Genomic DNA, 20,245 nt, shown 5'->3' on the forward strand with positions numbered 1-20,245 from the left:
AACAGCGCATGCGCTGTCCAGGCTCGACGTAAAAAGGTGTGCCCTCTTTACAATTAAGAAAATAGAGTGAGAGTCAGTCATGCTGGCTGTATCAGTGTTTCTGTGTGCAAGTAGATAGATCATTCTCTTCAACACAGTGCACTTCCCCTCCATCAGTCTTGGAGAAAACTTCAAAAGTTCACAGAGGAAAGGAAATTGACTAGAAATATACTGTTGAAGGTGAGACGCAAAACTGATGGTTTTTAGTGTGGCTTAGTTTTCCAAGAGTGAGCAGCCAGCACCTCCACAATGTGTTTACCAGAACAGATATGTCATCCTCCACTAGTGTCTCATGTTCTTTATCAGTTATTCGATGGAACTGAGCGAGTTTCCAAAGTCGCCTAATATCATTAGCTGTGGGGACTTCATTTAAAGCAACCTCATTTGCTCTCCGCTGTCAACATTCTGATGAATTTGACGTTCTGCTGTAGATGTATTAACAGGTGTGATTATTAAAAAAAAGATTATCCGCTTATAAAGTGTATTATCATACAAGCATAGTGAATGTATCACTGTCGCTACCTTGCATAAGGGATCTGCTTTATTACAGAATGCTGCAAAGAGTAGAGGGGCACATGTGACGGGGACAGGTAATGCAGGGGAGTGGTGTGGGCTCATACAGCCAGTCTGCTAGGTGTTTTAAGACTTTAGGGAAGGAGGCAGCTGTCATTTCCTGGTGGCCGAAGATATGAGGCCAGCATTGGTTGTACTGTCTCATGCCCTCTTACCCAGTCAGGCACCCATAACACGGGCTGTGCCTGGTTCACTTCTGTCTCCTCCCAGCCATTCTGAGCGAGCTGCTGCAGCGAGAGAACCGGGTACTTCACTTCTGGACGTTGAAGAAGCGGCGGTTAGACCAGTGCCAGCAGTACGTGGTGTTCGAGCGTAGTGCCAAACAGGTACGTTAATGATGGGCAACCCTGCTTCCCATCTGCTTAACCTTCTCGCTGAGAGAAATAATCATGTCCTCAATTTTTTTGTATTTATGGTATGTAAGTCATGTTTAATGTATATTCAAGAGGGACGATTCACTGCATGTTTGCATGAAATCCGCTGACTATGTAAATGAATTTCACTTGGATTCACTGTTTGCTCATTTTTGGCTAACCTGATCATCTGGCATGGAACCGACCCTCATAGACCTTTTGAGTAAAATGAAGCTGTATGACGGTTTGAATAATTTCCCCTCTGTATTTAAATGATTCATAGAAGTGAGCAAGAATGCTTGCAAATCACCTGCCCAGTTGTAAACTCAGAATATCATGTTGGAAATACTTAATATCAACTTGTAATTGTGCAATAGCTTGAAGTAAAGTCTCTCTGCTGCATTATTTTGCCTAATTCATCCCTCCTTGTTGTTCTCACTTAGTCTCAAGTTCAGTGGCGGCCGGTAATTTTAGGAGGTAGGGGCGAATGTGACACACACGAACACATACACAATCGCTCACACCCATGCATTCACACACACATCCATTTACAACACTCATTACCAAATATGCAAATATACATGCACGCAGCAGACGTAGATAAATAAAAAAATCACACTTCATTACAGCTCTGCCTCAGAGTTCCAGGAGAGTTGGGATTGCTGCCTACACTCATTAGTTGAACTTAGGTCAGCCTATGAGGGAAAGCAGCAGTCCTTAGCCTCGGAGGTCCCAGGAGGGTTTGTACTGTTGCCTCCCTCATTGGCTGACCTTAGGTCAAGCATTACATTACATTACAGTTGAGTACTGACAAACTCAGCAATCTGCTTAGAATTCTAATTGATTTGGTTTGATTTTGATTTGATTGGTGATTTGTAATGCGCAACTTTGCCCGGAGGCGTCAAGGCGCAGAGGATGGAAAATCGCTAGGTGCAACTAGTGAACATAGGAGAACTAGTGATAGGCTTCAACAAAAAGCCGGGTTTTGAGGCCTTTACGGAAGAGGGCGAGGGACTTCTGGTTCTTGAGTTCCAAAGGGAGCTGGTTCCAGAGTTTGGGGGCAAGGGAAAAAAACACCTTAACTCCCCATCTCGCCTTAGCAATTCGGGGGACAGTTAGCAGATTCTTACTGGCCGAGCGCAGGGCCCTACCAGGGGCGTAGGTTGACACTAAAGACCTAATGTCCTCGGCACTAGCACTATGGAGGGCCCGGTGGGTGATGATCAGAGTTTTGAATTTTATCCTGGCATGCACAGGAAGCCAGTGAAGTCTTTTCCTGATCAATGTTCCTGAGGAACGTCTGGGGGCATCGACAGCAAACCTCGCTGCTGCGTTCTGGACAACTTGCAGACGGTGGACCAGTTTATTGCTCATGCCGAGGTATAGGGCATTGCAATAGTCCAGAGGCGAGGATAGAAGGGTGAGAGAGACAAGTTTCCGGGTGTCCGGGGAGAGTTAGTGGGTAAGTTTTCTCAGCACCCTTAGAATCCTGCAGCAAGTGGAAACCGTTCTATTTACTTGCTTGTCGAAGGCAAGTGAGGTGTCAAAAATGACCCCCAGATTGCGGGCGACAGGGGAAGGCTGAGGGCAAGCTCCCAGTGCCGGTGGCCACCAGTCGGCTGACCAAACCTCTTTGTTTCCTCCGAAGACAAGGATCTCGGTCTTTTCCCCGTTCAGTTTGAGGAAGTTCGACGTCATCCAACCTGCCACTGCTTCCATACAGTTTTTGAAATTTAGGGCCGTAGTCTCAATTGATTGTGACAGGCAGACCATGATCTGGGTGTCATCGGCGTACGAGAGCACTTCCAATCCAAAAGACCTGACAAGTCTAGCAAGTGGGGCCACATAAATGTTGAAAAGCGTGGGGCTCAATGAGGAGCCTGTTCTATTTATATGCTAGATGATTTACCTATTTGTCTTGATACCCCACACTGCAAAGGCTTGGCAGTGGAAAGGAAGTCCCCCAGTTTGACCCTCTGCTCCCGTTGATTAAGGAAAGATGTAAGGAGGCTCAGAGCCAGCCCCTCCACCCCCATCTCACTGAGACGGGAGGCCAGGATGGTCGGGGACAGGGTGTCAAACGCGGCTGAGAGGTCGAGCAGGATCAGAAGAGTAGTCTGACCTCTGTCGACCTTAGCACGGATGTTATTGACCACCACTGAGGGCTGACTCTGTGCTATGCGCCTTCCGAAAACCATGCTGAGAGAAGTCAAGCAGGCAGGTCTTGTCAAGGAAGGGGCTACGATGGCAGTTCAGATGAGCCTCCAGCATCTTGGCTGGAGCAGGAAGAAGGGATATGGGACGAAAGTTCTTCAAGGTCCCAGGATCCAAGGTGGCCTTTTTCAGGAGGGGCTTGACAATGGTGGTCTTCCAGGGTGCAGGAAAGGTTCCACTGGAGATGGCCCTGTTCATAACTTTCAATAAAAGGGGGAAGTAAAGTTTCCCTACAGTTCTTCAGGGTTTTTAGCGGGCAGGGGTCAAGAGGAGATCCTGATTTAAGCGTGTCGAGGAGATTGTCAAGGGCCTCAATCGTAAGCAGGGGGAAACTGGAGAGGGTTCCACTGGGAGCTGAGATATGCTCTGGCCTAGGAGGGGGAGCATGAGTGAGATTATAAATCTGAAATGCTGTATAGATGTCCACTATTTTTGTGTGAAAAAAAGTGGAAATTTTATCACATAGTTCTTGAGAGGGAACTATGGGATCAGGGTGTCGAACAAGGGATAGAGTGTCTACGACTTTGAACAGATCTCTAGGAGAGGTGAGGGAGGAGGTTAGAATAGGTTGCCGTTGCACTCAAGACAGTGTGTATAGTGTTAAGTAACACAAAAACAACATGCATATAACAAAATGGCAGAATTATCCAAACAAAAGAACTCTCAATAAGTAGATCTTGGAGTCTTTAATGTGATGAACAGCCAGCCGACACGTGTTTCATCGCACTCGCGATTCCTCAGGGCTGAAATGAACAAAGGTTGACAATGGAGCATGTCTTTCACAAAGATACATCATACCATAAGACCTGGTTACATGGTCTTGCATGCACAGTAGTTGCTACTACCAGTGTACAGCAATGCATCTCCTATTCCTGAGTGCCATCCCAACACATCCGTGTCGTAAGTGTAAGGTTATCACTATTATCTCTAACCGTGCAGTATAATAGTGATTTTGTGCAAACACACGTGAGTGTGACAGAAATATCTTGATATGGACACAGACTTTATGATCCAGAGGTGAGCTATTTGTGGGCGATACAGTCATACTGCATGCTATAGTGAATCTGTGTGAAGTATCAATACTCTGAACCTCAGAATGTGTCCGTCACATACCTAAAAGGCTGTAATCCAGTCAGAAGGTCTATATAGCAGCACGGAAGAAAACATGACAACAGGAAAAATCTCATTACCACTTGTCACAATTCCTTGTACAGGCAAGAAGAACACAGTAATGCGAATGTGAGGTAAATAAGTATATAGACGCTCACCGCTCAGCTGGTGATATTTCCAACCCAGCTGGGCCCTTGACCATGGATACTCCAATCGCGTATCCGAAAGAGAACAGTTCTGTAATCAGATTAGCGGTCTGGATTATTACACCAAGCGTCTGCATTTCATAGGTTAAAAAAATGCAGTCCAATAGAAGACATGTGGTATGACAGTCTATGATTCTGAGTACAAAATCACCGACTCAATATCAATGAGGACAACGCACCCAGGCCTACCACAAATTAATGTGGAAGATAATCAATAATAAAACATCATGTGCACCCATGACCTCCCCTTATCCGAGGGTATTCAGAACATATAAGTTATTAGACGGTTCTATAGTAAGTAATTTCCAGTACACTTACTTTTTTGTTCGAAGTGTATCAAAGAGTATCCGCTTGACGATTTCAAAGTATAAGGTATTTCTATTAAGTCTGCCCACGGCGAGTAGGATAATGCTCTGAAAAATGTTTGGGGCAAAATCAATAATTGGTTCTGTTTGAGACTGTAGACTACAGTTATCACCGAATGGCGTAATAGATATAAAGTCTTACCCAATGGTATAGGGTATGCTTTTATGCCGTGGTGTCTGTCAAAGTATCTTGTGCTCCCAGCTGTAACGACATCAAAATACGGAGGGAGTTATGCTCCTGAAATAGTTCACGTATATCGGTAAACGCGGCTCGAAGTAGGGGCTTCTGCCAAATGTTATCGGTAACTTACCTCTGTCAAGCGGAGAACCGGCTTGTGAAACGTCTGGATCCGACGGTCGTGTTCCTGTTTGGACACGTGACCGGCGTTCTGACGTCATTAAATAGCGTCTAGGTATCGCGTATCGAAAGACTAGACCGTATGTCTCCTGTAAGAGTCCTCCATGTTGGGTTGTCATGGGAACCCTCAGACGCTACCCATCTCATGTGGATATTTCTAAGTGAATATTTATCCGCGTATTTCTGAGTAATTAGTACCTCGATATTAACGGCACCAATACCAGGACAAAAAAGGGGGGGGGGGGTTTGTGATTTTTTCTAAGTAATTAATGTGGACGGCCCAGCGCGAAGTGCAGAATAATATAGGTGATAGTCTACAGCATGCCTGCTTTTCGGCCAATACAGCGGCCTTATAGATCTTGATAAGATTTTTATGTTTGGTCCTCCCGTCAGTATCAAGCTGGGCTCTCCAGAGCCTTTCTTGCCTCCTACACCCCTGCCTCTGGAGTCTAAGGGAGTCCAAGTACCAGGGCGCTGATGGGCGTTTCCTGGCGCAATATTGAGACTTAAGCGGAGCAAGGGCATCCACAGCCCTAGAGATGGTACTCGCAAGCTCGCGGGCAGAAGCATCGATGTCCTGATTGAGGGGGGGCTTAAAGTTAACCATAAGGGGGCCAAGAGATTCATTTGACAGGCCCCTGTAGCTCCTTCTCAAGACCCAACAGTTCTTATCCGTAGGGAAAGAGACGGGCCGGCCTGACGCGAGCTCAAAGGGAACTGCCTTGTGATCCGACCAGGAGAGGGGAAGAGGGGGGGCAATCTCTAACCTGGGATTATTCGTGAACACCCCGTCCAAGGTGTGCCCGGCGGAGTGGGTGGAAGACAACACTTTTTGAGAGAAACGAAAGGAGGCCGGTGAGTCCACAAGGAACAGGGTATCGGGCGAATTGAGATTTTCTAAGTGGAAGTTAAAATCCCCAAGAATGGTAATGAAAGGCCTATTGATAAAAGGTTCGAGTACTTTAAGTAATTCGGCGGCAAAAGAAGACCTAGGACCTGGAGGTCTGTAGAGGAGGATACCTGAAAAGGAATTAGCTTTTGGAATTTGTATGGCATGCTCAGATTGGCTTGCCCACATTCTGCACCCCTAGTAGCCATGTCTTTGTACAGCAGAAAGTTGATGTGCCCGGCTCAGTTGCAGAGTCGGATTCTGGACTGCCAGCCATACTCTGACACAGCAGATTAATCATGCTGTAGGCTGAGTCACATTCTGCCTTAAATTTGTGTATGAGGATGAGCAGCTAGGTCAGGTGGTGCACTTCTAGGTGTTACATGATACAGCGAAACATTTAAGCTGAACTCCTGAGTCACATTCGGTCCTGCTAGTGAGGCTTTAATACAACTAGGAATACATTTGTCAAACAAGACCTTAGTCAGATACTGCACTGCCAACCACGTTCTAATATAGCAAAAACCATAATTTCAGCATAAGGCTAAAATGCCAAGTCACCTCCTGTACTTCTAGTTAAGCACTGGTACAAAAAAGAATAAAAATAATTCCTAACTATAGTGTAGGAAAGTTTCAATTCTAGTAGGGACTCTGGGGCGAGGTTTATGCTTTTCTTCCTTCGTTTTTTATTACAGCAGCATTTTAAAGATTTAACATTAAAATCGCAAAAAAACCTACCAGTCCAAGGAGTCTCTCTGGGAATTGTTTAAAACAACAGTCAAGTGTATAACAATAGTAGTCCTCAACAATATCCAATCAGGCTTGTCCATAATCCTCATAGTCCTTCCTGTATGTTGAGACCTCCTCTTTCGTTGCACGAGTCAAGCCTCAGCCCTGTCCTCACAGATCTTGTTTTGTACCTTCTGATTCTATGAACAAAGAGTTATCAGCATCAATCTCTCCATCAGAAAAAGTCATGCCACATAAACTCTATTTCCGAAAATCACTAGTAACAGGATAGCTTAAGCCTCATAACATTATTCCAATATAATATCCAGAAAAAACCCTTAGTTAGTAGATAGGGTGGGTTCCTTAGAGAGAACACCTCACCGGGTGGTATGTTCCTCACCTTTGTGTCCTTAACAAAATTGAAACTTTCCTACACAATAGTTAGAAATAATTTTCATTCCATGTTGGGACCAGAGGCGAGGGTTATGCTGATTTAAAGCTTGCTCACCACCAATTGAGCCATATCCAGCACCAGCTTAAAGTAAAATCTTGTGAAAGTAGAATCTGAGGACAAATCTGCCGCATTCATGATGTCCTCCAACCAAAAGCAAGCCAAGCCCATCAGACTTAGGCTGTCCTCCAACACCAACTAGTGTTGGAGTTGATCTGGATGAAGAAGAAGATGAGGAAACTAGGGGAGTTAGATTGGAGAATCCCAGGAAAGTACCAGAAGAACCTGGAACCTTAAGGTCAGAGATTTCATCACAACACATGTGCTTGCTGATGCCAGATCTAGGCCCGGGTGATCATTGCGAAGAAAGGAGAGGCACAACCCCGCTCCAGAGCCCTAACCTGCAGAAAGGCGTCCATCGCCGCCTCTTGCGATCTGGTCTCCAGCTGAAGAACCTGTGTAGCTTGTGGTCCAGCCATGACTCAAACAGGGCCACCGAAAACAGACTCCACTATTTTTGGAGATCAGTGAACACGTCCAGATGGAGTTTCCACAGGCTGGAGTCCCATAAATGACAGGAATGCCAGTCGGCCACCTGAATCGCCTGACCTGGAAAGTATTCCGCCATCACTGAGACTTCAAGGTCCAGGCAGTACTGCCAAAGTTGATCTCCAGGTCTGCCAGGACCTTGGATCGCGTGCCCGTCACATGATTGATTTATTGGACGGCCGAGACATTGTCCATCTTAAGAAAAACACATGACTGAATTCTGTCCTTCGTCGAAACACCAGACCACGAAAGAGCTGGCCAGGAGTTCCAAGCAGTTGATATGTAATCTCTGTTCCCAAGGGTACCAGGAGCCACCAGGTGGCAGAATTGTCACGTCGTGCGCCCCAAACTCATCTGCTGACGTCGGACTCTGACGAGATCCGAGGCTGACCCAAAAACTGCTCTCCCATTCTATGTTTCCATGTGAGAACGCCTGTAGATTTCCTCCCTCACCTCGTACGTGAGGGATACCATCTGAGAGTATCTAAGACCTTTGTGCCGTTGGGAGGCCATGAGCTGCTAAGGGTCCGGTAGTGTAGAGGACTCGGGAAGATGGCTTAAATTGAAAATGAGAGGTGTGCCACAAGGCGGGCGAGCTGCCACACGAAGTGCATGGTTTCACCAGGGTTCTGTATAGTTTGTGTCTAATTTTTATGATCTTCCGCGATGGAAGACTGAATGAGGATGTAGTTGAGTCAATCTCAAACACCAAGAAGGTCTCCACCTGGGAAGGAACCAGGAGGGACTTGGACTTGTTTACCACAAACCTTCAAGCTTTCCAGAAGGTCTGTCATGCTCTCAGTTGGAGCGACAGATGATGGGGGCACTGGGCCATGAGGAGCATGTCGTCCAGATATATAATGAGGTGCATCACCTGCACCTATAGGTGCTCCACCACTGGTTTGAGAATCTTGGTAAAAGACCAAGGGGTGATGGAGAGGCTGAATGGACAACTTGAAAACGCCAACGCCTGCTGGTGCCAAATAAACTGGAGGAACCTTAGGTGAGGGGAGAAGACGGGGTCTAACATATAAGTGTCTTTGAGATCTAAACAGACCATTCAATCGAATGGCCGAAGCACATTCGCAGGAGGTGGGTGCCTTCGAATTTGTAATGGGGTTATAACAGCCATTCGTTCAACTCTAGTATGATGATCATGGGGCTCTGGCCCCTGTCGGATTTGTCTAATAGAAATAGGTTGCTGACAAACCTGTGAGGAGTGACCGATTGTTGGCGAATGGCACTTTTCCTCCAAAAGAGAGTGGACCTCAGTGTCTATAAACACTGCCTCTTGAGAAAATAATTTGATTGATGGAGGGCAGGTGGCCTGAAATGGGGCTACCATTAAACTCTATCTGGAAACCCTGCACCGTTTGCAGAACCCACGCATCCACTGTGATAGTCCTCCAGGTGTCAAAAACAAACTGCAGTCTGCCCCCCACCTGTACCATAGAAGAAAAGAAAGTGAATGCTCACCGAAATTGGTCTCTGGTCTGAACCGCTGACCCCTGGTGGGGTAAAAGCTGGAGAAGCGCTCTTGTTCCTGGAAGTAGCCACACCTTTAGTCTTGCCCTGTGGAGGGAGTTTGGGCTGCTCCCGACCGGCAGAGTAGCCCCTTCCACGATCGGCCCCTTGGAAAACTCGGGAAGGAAAAAACTGTTTATTGGGTGTTTGGGCTTTGTCCAGGGCGGTAAATGTATTTACAAATGTCCCCAATTCCTTTATTAAGAGCTCACTAAAGAGCCTTCTTTGAAGAAAAATTGCAAATGTACAAGTTGTGAAGTCACTCAAGGAAGAGATAAAAACAGATAAACTATACAATCACATAGGAATTGTAGTAAGTACAAAGGTCTACTACATATACTAGTGGTTAGAGTTATATATACAAGTGGAGTGAAAGGAGGGAAAATTGCAAATGTACAAGTTGTAAAGTCACTCAAGGAAGAGATACAAACAGGCGAACTCTAAAATCATATAGGAATGTTAGTAAGTACAATGGTCTACTACATATACTAGTGGTTAGAGATAAAAATATATACAAATTGCAAATTTACTCAGGCTTACATATATTACATATTTACAGAGCAGGGAATTCTTGTCATCGTTCAGCCAGGTGTTCAGGGGGCAGGGGAAGGAAGAGGGGAGAACAGAAAGAAAGGGAACGGAAGACAGATAAGGACAGGAAAGTGAGAGTGAAACTAAATGGGAGCGGGACCAGAGATATTAACAAGATCGACAACGAGGAGTAGGTCCAAGACTATATAAAGGTCGCCTGGCTGGGACAGAGGAAGAGGTCAAGATCACTAAGATGGCGTATCAGAGAAAGGGGAGTCAAAGCATCCTCCACCATATCCAGTATCATGTTAAGTGGGCCAATGGCGACCAATACATTGCCCGGGCAAGCTCTCCAGGACCGGTCTGTGCCTTTTTTGGGTTACTTTATGAATTAGGTCAGGAATGTGACCATCCCGGGGTCTATGTTGGGTGTTAAGGTGACTTTTCTATTCAAAGTGGGCCACGAGCACTCTGCTCACAGGTGACTAAGAGCCTCTTTTTCCAGTGGCTTGCGGACGCAGTTTGTGACGTAGTGTGCCGCCTTTTCTCCGGGAACCCTATCTGATGACCGGGGATAGAGGATCTCATCGTGGGTCCAACATGTCGGACCCCGTCGCTGCAGCGTGGGCTTTGCTGGGAGGGTAAGATGGCTGCCATGACCTGGAAGACCCTGGCTCATAATCAGAGTACGAGTCGACATCCTGCAGGTATGGGGAAAGTGGAGGCTGGGTTTCCAGGGGCCCTCCGGATCAGAAAGGGGCAAGGCAGGAAGGTTCTGGGCCATGAACGCCTGTTTTAGACGGGCAAATGTGTTGTGGTCTACACTGTCCTCGTGGGGGTGCTTCGCCTGTGCACCGTCTGAATCCCGCCGGGCTGGGGCGCCATAGAGCGCCCAGGAGTGTCCGGTCCAGCTTGCAGTCTCTTTGTGCATTTGCGTGCAATTAATTCCGCAAGGCGCTTATCCATGGGTCTCATGACCTTGTCAACCGCCCTGTAAATGGAGGCATCCACGACTTCATAGTAGTTGTCCTCACAGGGTAGAGATGCCAAAGGGTCCTCATACATGTCACTGGAGGATTCCATGAAGGAAGTTGTAGGGTGCAGCGCAGCTAGCTAGATAGGCAGGCAATAACTGTTCATAGTGCTGCACGTCACTTACCAGAGCAATGTGGGCAATCAGAGGGCTGCTAGTGAGGGACTGGGGAGCCTGTCAATGGATTTTGGTGTGGATAGAGCCGCACAATTGTTTTAGGTCAAAGCCTGGGAACACTAACCCCCAGTGTCATAATACTAGTGGTCGAAAATAGCCTGGGAGTGTGTTCCCTGTCACAGGCTCTAGTGGCCTCATAAACAGTACAGACCCCTGGAGGAGTAGGGGGGGTGGGGCGGAGCGTGGTTCTAAACATATAATACCGACCCTGCTTCGAGGGCATCAGAAATGTAGTTTCAAAATTACTCCAATACAGACCCCACTTTGATAATGGGGCATCACTCTCCAGGCAGTGCTCCTTAGATGAAGTGAATGGCCAACATGCGTGGGACTCAGACACTGCCAGTGTTAGAACTGACAGAATTGTGTGTCGCAAACCGAGTGCCACTCTTTGAAGTGCACCACCTAGCGGTTGGAGGAATTTTGTGCATCGGCTTAGTAGTACGAAGCTCAGTTTTCAAAATTCTTTTGCAATCACAAAAAGTCTGTGTGTGATTTGCGACCATTAGTTTGCTCTTCTCTTTTGAACCAGAATCCTTGTATGACACTGAACCCCATTGTGCAATCCCAGCAGTTCTGTCTTACATCTGAACCTGCTAGTTCACTACACTATATTTAACAACAAGGGGTGGTGATGGACAGAGTTTCTAAATTAAGCAGAATACTCTCACCCAGTCAAGAGATCAGGGCTAGATCCAACGCCGTTTTTTAGCTCACTGCACCATCCCAGCTCAGAACCTGGCTATATGCAAATTAGTCTGTTCCTGTCCCAGTGCATGATGGGAACAGGGCAAACCAAACCACCAAGCCAATTCTTACACTGGGAAGGAAACAAGCTTCCGGGGACCGGTTTCTGGCATTTCAGCCGTCGTCGGCCCGGCTTGCTTGAATCCTGATGGTGCAATGAGCAAGGGACTCACATCTGAGTATACCCTTCCACGCTTAGGGTGGACAAAATATTTAACAACAAGGGGTGGTGATGGACAGAGTTTCTGAGTTAAGCAGAATACTCTCACCCAGTCAAGAGATCAGGGCTAGATCCAACACCGTTTTTTAGCTCACTGCACCATCCCTGCTCAGAACCTGGCTATATGCAAATTAGCCTGTTCCTGTCCCAGTGCCTGATGGGAACAGGGAAAACCAAACTACCAAGCCAATTCTTACACTGGGAAGGAAACAAGCTTCCGGGGACCGGTTTCTGGCATTTCAGCCGTCGTCGGCCCGGCTTGCTTGAATCCTGATGGTGCAATGAGCAAGGGACTCACGTCTGAGTATACCCTTCCACGCTTAGGGTGGACAAAATATTTAACAACAAGGGGTGGTGATGGACAGAGTTTCTGAATTAAGCAGAATACTCTCACCCAGTCACTACACGAGGCATACATGCACCAAACTGACCTCGCCGAGTCACTGTCTTCAGTAAGAGCTCTTTTCTGATGGAGCGGAGAATTCTTGGGTCAGACCGATCCTGCGGAGTTCTATCCTGCAATGATGTAGTCTGATTTAACATAGCATTCCTGTATCAAACCGAACCTGCTGAGTTATTTTTCTGCAATGTTCACAGAGATCTGATTGGCCAGAGAATCCCTGCCCCAACACAAACCTGCTGAGTTACTTCTTTCATTCACAGCTCTGCTCTGCTGCTTCAGGCGATCAATGAATTAGACAAGACTTAATGAGTGACATTCTGCAATCCTAGCTGTGCTCTGTGTCTGCAAAGAATGAAAGTACCAAACCGTTAGCATGCCACAATATTGTATGCAGAAATGCTGCATAGCATAAATATTGAGCCCTGTATGTAGTTTACAAAAATATCATCCTTTCGTTTTTAGATTTTCTATTTTGTGCTGATGTGGGGAGGGACATCTTAAGGATTGGCCCCAGGCCAACACAATGCGAGTGCCTCCTGATCAGAACTACTATGATTTTTTTATCCATGTTCTGCTTATTCACGCCCTTAGAACTGAGATCAAATCATTGACAACCCTCTTCCTTGGCCAGGTTACATCTGGGCTCAACCCCTTACCTACTAGCCTCTGTCTGACTGGGCGGCACTAGAGACGTAGAAAGACATGCAACTTCAACAAGCCTGCTGTGTGGTACAGTGGACTAGTGCCTCACCTTTCGGGTTTGTGCAACTGGAGAGTATTTTTTTCTTACATTTACTGCACTCCAGTCCCTGTGAGGAACAGGGACTCGGAGACGGGTGGCTCTTGGTTGTGAATTGCGCCAGCCAATAATCTGCTCTAAATGTATGGTTCAGTCATGGAGAGAACATATGCTTCTCTAGACTGCCTATTCTCAAGACCTGCCTTGGCACAATCGATCTCAGCTGAACTGTACCAGAAAAACAAACACCAGTGAACCATCCAAGCCTTCTAGCCACAATGGGTAGTATAGCTAGTCTGTCGGCTGCATTCGAGCATACGGTGCTGATAGGTGCGTTTTTGTTTTCCGCATTACTTTTGTGGAGCCCGTATTGCTCTGGTCTGGCAGCAGCTACCACAAGAACAATGCTTCAAAGGGCATTTATCTTTAACCATCACTATTTCAAGAAGGGGCTGAGCTGGTTGACAAAATAACCAGTAAGTAATCAAACTCCTTATTGTAAAACTCTAGACATTCTGGGACTGTCCCCAAATCTTAACAAGGAGCCCATTGAATGGCAGGGCCCAGGGCCACAACCTACTTGGCCCCGTGCCTTAAAATGTCTCTGTAGCAGGCAATATTTTTGTAAACAATATTTAGGATACAATATTCATGTCTGACAAACCTCATTCATGCTCCAGACCCCCAAACCTTGGTGCTTCATTCTGCATTGCCAGTTAGGGTCTAATACATCACAGATGCGATCTGTTCAGCAGATCACCCGAGACACATTCTGCAGGAACAGCCGAGTCACTTTCTCCACTGAAGCAAAAACGAGTGTATAAGGCAGAATGTCAGAGTCCATCCTGTGATACCAGGCAGGTTCGAACATAGCTGAAAATTCAAGTAAGTATGCATGTTTCTTTCTTAATACCTTGCACCTATGTTCAGATCAACATAAGTCAAACAGGATGGAGAAGTAGATGATAGTGTCTTGTCTCCCTACAGGCCTTAGACTGGATCCAGGAAGCAGGTGAATTTTATCTTTCCACTCACACCTCTCCAGGGGAATCGATAGAAGAGACGCAGGTGCTTTTGAAAGAATATGGAGACTTCAGGGTGCCTGCTAAGGTAAATGAAAGTCTTTTAATTTAAACTGGTACTCCTGATAAGTTGAAGTTCTTTGATTTAGATGTTTAGTTATTATTATTAGTAATTTATTTCTGTTCTGTCTCAAAAACATGGCGTCCATCCATTCCCACTATTAAGACAACAACTAACAATTAGCAGTGGCATAGACTACTGTGTACATCCCAATCATGTCCTAATTGTCAATCAAAGTGGAAGTACCATGAAAATCTTTTTTCTAACACTACACAGCAATGTGCCAAAGAGTATAATTCTGAGTCAAATAGGTCGATAAACTTAATGCGGTTATCTAGGTAGCAGCCTAAATAAAGTGCTCAGAAGGGCAATACCCACAGAGTATTAAATATTGAGCACATGTGATCAGACACAACACAAATCTTCTTATCTCTTCCAGTGTATGCCTCTTCTCTGCAGTCATACAAGGTAATCACTTCCACATCTGACATCTTCATTGTCTTAGCAACAGAGTTTATCAAGGCTTAATTTTTAGGTCTTTACAGAAATGAAAGTACGAAGGGTAATTCCTACGCAGTCACGAAAAGTGCCACAATTGAACCGAATCCTGGTTGAGGGAGAGGGGTTATGGTGTGTGTGTTCAAGGCATTTTTTTATACACTGCTGTAGACAATGTGGCACGCTGTCATGGAAAACTGATGTAAATGAATGTCGAGCTGAGTTTGTGCGGTTTTCAATAAAAAGATCATATCTAAATATTCTCAGATACACACCCTTGTGTGACATTCTTGAGATCCATAGCCTTAAAATGGGAACAAGACTAAAGTAAGCTTACACAAGGCAGCGTGTGTAAAATACTAAAATGCTATATGACTGAAAGCTAAGTAAACTTGAAGACATGAGCTCAATAAGTTCTTATCAAGGCTGAGGTGCATGGTTGAGCATATTTTTTGGGGGAAAAGCCTTTTTATTAATACGTGCTCAGTAATCAATACAGTCATGGAACAGTTATATCTGATTACCTTTGCATCTTGTTCATTTTAAACAACGATGAATAGTCATTTACAATATCAACTACGGACTGCAGTACCTACTGAATTCTGCAGTACACCCACTATAAATCCTTATAAGCCTGCCAAGCCCCCCATATCTTCTCCTATTTCCTTGGGCATCCTCTACTCCTATATATCGGTTGTTCTGCCTGCCAACACCATTCCAAATCAGTTTTCCACTTCTCTATTGTTGGCTCGGTGGTTTCCCCCCACCTCTTTGCAGTATTTCGTTTTGCAACTACCGTTGCCAGCGCCTGCCACTACCTTGCGTGTCTCGGACAATCCTCCTCCCCAGGGATCATTATTAGAAAAGATTTTGCTGCTATCCGCATCTCTACGCCCAGAACAGCGGCCATCACCTCTCTTACCCTCTGCCAATATAACTGTAACACTGGGCATTCCCATAATAAATGGTAGAATGTCCCCTCTAATCTGTGCCCCCTTTGGCAGAGTGTATCCTCCCTAAGCCAAATCCAATTTAGAACCGATCTGTTATAATACATTGGTGAAGAATTTTTAACTGGATTAGTTGGATCATTGGCCGTATCGCCACCTCCCTAGGGCCCTGCAGCGCCTCCACCCAGTCTTTATCCTCAAGTGGGCCAATGTCTCCCTCCCATGTCGCCCTCAATGGGCCTAGTACATTCGACGCATTATTGATTATTTTCTTATAAAATAATGAAATGGCCTTTTCGCATAACGGGTCGATCAATAGTTTGTTCCCTAATGGAGAGGCCTCCTCCAGTGTCTGTCCTTCACAAATATACCATGTCCCAGCTGTAGGTATCTTAGCCATTCCCCCTTCCCCATCTCAAATGCAGTTTGTATGGTTGTAAAAGTGATATATGCCTGTCCTCCCCATACGTCTCCCAGGTTCTCAGGGTCCACCAGCTCCCATTTTGCAAATCCCTGTAAATCACCCACCCCTTTAACAGGTCGCTGTCCCGGGTGGCGGAGGGGGAGGAAATCCCTGTAAGTTTTCCCTCCAGCCCAAGTGTTTTTTGCTGTGTCTATGCCTGTGTGCTGTCCGGGTAGGCTGTGGTAGGCTCTTCACTACTTGTTTGGAATATAGTACAGAACGGAATCCCTTAGCGACGGTGGCAATTCTGTCTACCATATATGCAGGTTCCTCTCGATCCCTCCCCCCATTTACCGTAACTAATCGGCCGCCCAGTAGTAGCTCCAGATGTGGGGTAATGCTAGTCCCCCATCATAGACCCCTCGCTGAAGATTGCGCAGTGCTATCCGTGGCGCACCCCCGAACCATAGTAGGGATCGTAACAGCATCTACTCTTTAACGTTTACATGGCCCCTCTCGAGGATGTTGTCACTTCTTTTGGCATCAAAACAATAATGTACGCCGATGATACCCAGCTGATCGTTTCCCTCAACCAATCAGACAATTCCCTCCCCAATCTATCCAGTTGTCTAGAGAAGGTGTACCAGTGGATGTGTGACTCCCGGTTAAAACTAAACGGAGATAAATCGGAAATACTTCTCCTGGGAAATCCAAACAAAATTCCCACATCCCTTCCGTGGTCACCATGTATGGGGACCCCACCAACCCCCAAACCCGAAGTAAAGAGTCTGGGTATCTGGCTAGACCAGGATCTCAGCTTCAAGACACAGGCCAGGAAAACTGCAGGAACTTGTTTCGGCCTCATCAAGATGTCAAGAAAGATCCTCCATCTGATCCCCTCCCAATCCAGAAAACTCCTGATGCAGGGGCTAGTGAACTCCAGATAAGATTACGGCAACGTGTTGTATCTGGGGGCTCCAGCCTCTGTAGTCCACAGACTGCAATGCGCACAGAATGCGGCTGCAAGAATCCTGACTGGAACCAAAGCGAGGTGCTCGGCCAAACCAGCCCTCAGAAACCTGCACTGGTTGCCAGTGAAAGAACGGGTCACGTTCAAAACCCTGTGTATTGCCCACAGAATAATGCACGACGAAGGCCCCCCCATTCTTAGACCACTACTGAAACCGCACCAGTCCAGTAGACAACTAAGATCCAACTCCCTATCTCTCGCTAGCGTCCCAAGGATTAGGAAGGCTAGAACTGGCGGTCGCCTGTTCTCTTACAACGCCCCCAGATTGTGGAACTCCCGCCCACTTTCCCTGAGACGAGAACACAATCACCTTAGTTTTCGGAAACAACTAAAAACCTGGCTCTTCCCTTGATCACCTCTCCCCTGCTCCCCCCCCCCCTTGCTGGATCTATGGTCACTAGCGCTGGGATGCCCTAGGTAGCTATGCGCTCTATAAATCCCAAATCAAATCAAATCAAAATCAAATCACAAGAACAAATGGGGCACCTCATATGGCCTGTTTTGCAATGCATATAGTAGTCGTGGGAGGGCCATCATTTTAAACAACGCCACATACCCCATCAGGGTAAGCGGCAGGGTCCACAAGTGTTTGACGTCCACAATGAGTCTATCCACCTGTAAGCCCAAGTTCCGTCAGTAGAACTCTTGGGAGTCTCTTGTTATATAAATTCCTAGGTACTTTAAGCCTTGCACCTCAATCGGCACCACACATCTGGATGTCAGCTCGGGGGTTCCCCCGCCACGGGGAAGAGGAGAGATTTACCCCAAATGATTCGGTATCCCGAATTTTCCCCATAAATGCGGAAGAGCCGCAGTATCCTGTCAAGTGACTGTCTGCAGTATCTGAAAGAGACACGTTAGTGATAGATTCCTTACCTTAGAATATCCCCAGGCGTCAGACTGGATCCGGAAATGTTTGCGTAGCAGTACCTTTGCGCGTCGGTAGGCGTCGTCTGCGGCTCCGCGTCCGTCGTCGGCGTCTTCGGCGCCGTGATGACGTCGTCTGAGTACTTAGACGCCGCCTCCGCGTGCTGACGTCAGTTCTTCTTTCTTTTTTCTGCGCCAGCAGCGCAGATCTGGAAAAAGCAGTACTTTAGTCACTTTTGACTTGTCTTTTTTAATCCCTTTTGATAATCTTTTGATAATCTTCTCTTGAGTCTTGCCACTCTGGACGGTGCCTAGGGATGCCTGGTTTCAAGTCGTGTGAGGATTGCGACCATCTGATGGCGGTCACGGACCCTCACCGTCGGTGTCTCCACTGTCTCGGCGTCGACCACGACGACAAGGCCTGCCCCGACTGCTGGGCCTTGACTTCGAAAGCTAGGCGGGAGCGGTCCCGCAAGCGGCTCGAACTCCGGCAGTCGGCCCCGCGCCGCGAGCGGTCCCGGTCCCACAGGAGGTCGAGGGACAGGTCGGGGGGGTCGGACCTATCACCGCTCCGAGAGTCGGCATCGCTCCTCCGGGTCGAAGTCGTCGTCGGGTAAGCACAAGAAGTCGAAGAGACGTCATCGCTCTTCTGACTCCCCCTGACGATCGCGCGACGCGGCCGGGGGTTCGGGTGACACCGCCCACGCAGCTCCGTCGGATTCGCGGGCGCCGCGGCCTGCTCCACACCCTCCGGTCTTTGAGCAAGACGCGACGCCGGGGGAGATCGAGCGCTTCCTCGTGGCCATGAGGAACCTCTCTTCCCCGACGGGTTCCGCGGCGCCTTCCGGCCCAGCGAACCCGTCTGGGGCCCCTAGCTGGTCGGGGGCTTCGGCCCGACGCCGTCGGGTGCTTTGGCCCCACCGGCGCCGCAGGGCCCCTCTGGATCCGCTTCGGGATCCGGGTCGTCGCCGGTTGACCTAGTGACCTCACCGGCGCCGGTCCCTCAGGTCCGTCCTCGGACGGCGCCGTCCCCGATGCCTCCCTCGCTCCGGTTCCGCCGCTTGGTGAGTTTACCTTCTATGAACCGGCCTCATCGCTTGACAACCCTGACTATCAGGTGATGGGTGAAGAGGAGTATTGGGAGGGGTCTGCGGACCCTGTGACCCGAGAGTGTCAGTCTCAAGAGGACTGGACAGGTGGACTTGTGGATGCCAGTGGTCTGGACACATCACCAGACCCTGGCTTTGTCTCACCTCCTATCGTGGCTACGGAGGAGGGGGCGACCTACAGTGTGGTGTTGATGAGGGCAGCCAAGGCCTTGGGCCTTCAGCTCCCCATCGCGGCCGTGAGGACCAACCTCCTCACTGAGGTCCTTAAACCACAGTCAAGCTCGGCCGAGCCTCTGCTGCCCTTTAATGAGGCCTTGACCGACGTTCTTTTGGGCACTTGGTCCAGGCCCGCTATGGGTTCGCCCGTAGATAGGAACGTGGCCAGACTCCACCGCCGGGCCCCGCGCGACCCATGTTTCGTGTCCACCCACCCCACGTTTCGTGTCCACCCACCCCACCCCCGAGAGCCTGGTCATCCAGGCATCAAATTCTCAGACCGCATTCCCGTCGGCTCCGCCGTATGAGCAGTACGGCAAAAAGGTATTCTCCTCCCTCATTCTGGGACTGCGGTCTTCCAACACCGCATGCCTCTTGGGCCGCTACACCCACTCTCTGTGGGATATGGTTGCCGAATTGCTGCCAGAGTGTCCGTTGGAGGTTCGGGCCAAACTGGGCCAAGCCCTTGTGGAAGGCCGGGATGCGGCAAATTATTCTGTCCGGTGTGGGCTGGATACCACTGACTCACTAGGTAGAGCGATGGCAACGACGGTGGCGATTCGTCGCCACGCCTGGTTGAGGTCCGCTAACTTTTCGGCCGATGTCCAGAACACACTGATGGACATGCCGTTTGATGGCCGTCGCCTTTTTAGTGACCAGGCAGACCATGCGCTTGAGCACTTTAAGGACTCCAGGGCCTCTCGGCCCCGGATGGCAAACGGGTGCCTTTAGCTCCTTTTGTGGCCAAGGAAGGGGCGCCCCCACACGTGCTGCCAGCCACACACCGCAGACTAACATACAGCGTGGTGGCGGCCATGGAAATCGACGTGGAGGCGGTCGGGGACAACAGCGAGGCCAGTCCACACCCTCCCCCGCAGC

General features: G+C 48.1%; 1 protein-coding gene across 6 annotated transcripts in view; it reads left to right on the forward strand.

Annotated features, from left to right (window-relative positions):
* KALRN (kalirin RhoGEF kinase) overlaps positions 1–20,245 on the forward strand; it is a 1,626,736-nt gene that overhangs the window by 1,056,079 nt on the left and 550,412 nt on the right. For all 6 annotated transcript variants that reach the window (XM_086957084.1, XM_086957086.1, XM_086957088.1 and 3 more), the window contains exons 20-21: positions 823–938; positions 14,198–14,320. In XM_086957084.1, the coding sequence (XP_086813210.1) occupies positions 823–938; positions 14,198–14,320 (239 nt within the window). The remainder of the gene's footprint in view (positions 1–822; positions 939–14,197; positions 14,321–20,245) is intronic.

The sequence above is a fragment of the Lissotriton vulgaris genome, chromosome 2_1 (assembly GCF_964263255.1).
Source record: "Lissotriton vulgaris chromosome 2_1, aLisVul1.2, whole genome shotgun sequence".
NCBI classification, from domain to species: domain Eukaryota; kingdom Metazoa; phylum Chordata; class Amphibia; order Caudata; family Salamandridae; genus Lissotriton; species Lissotriton vulgaris.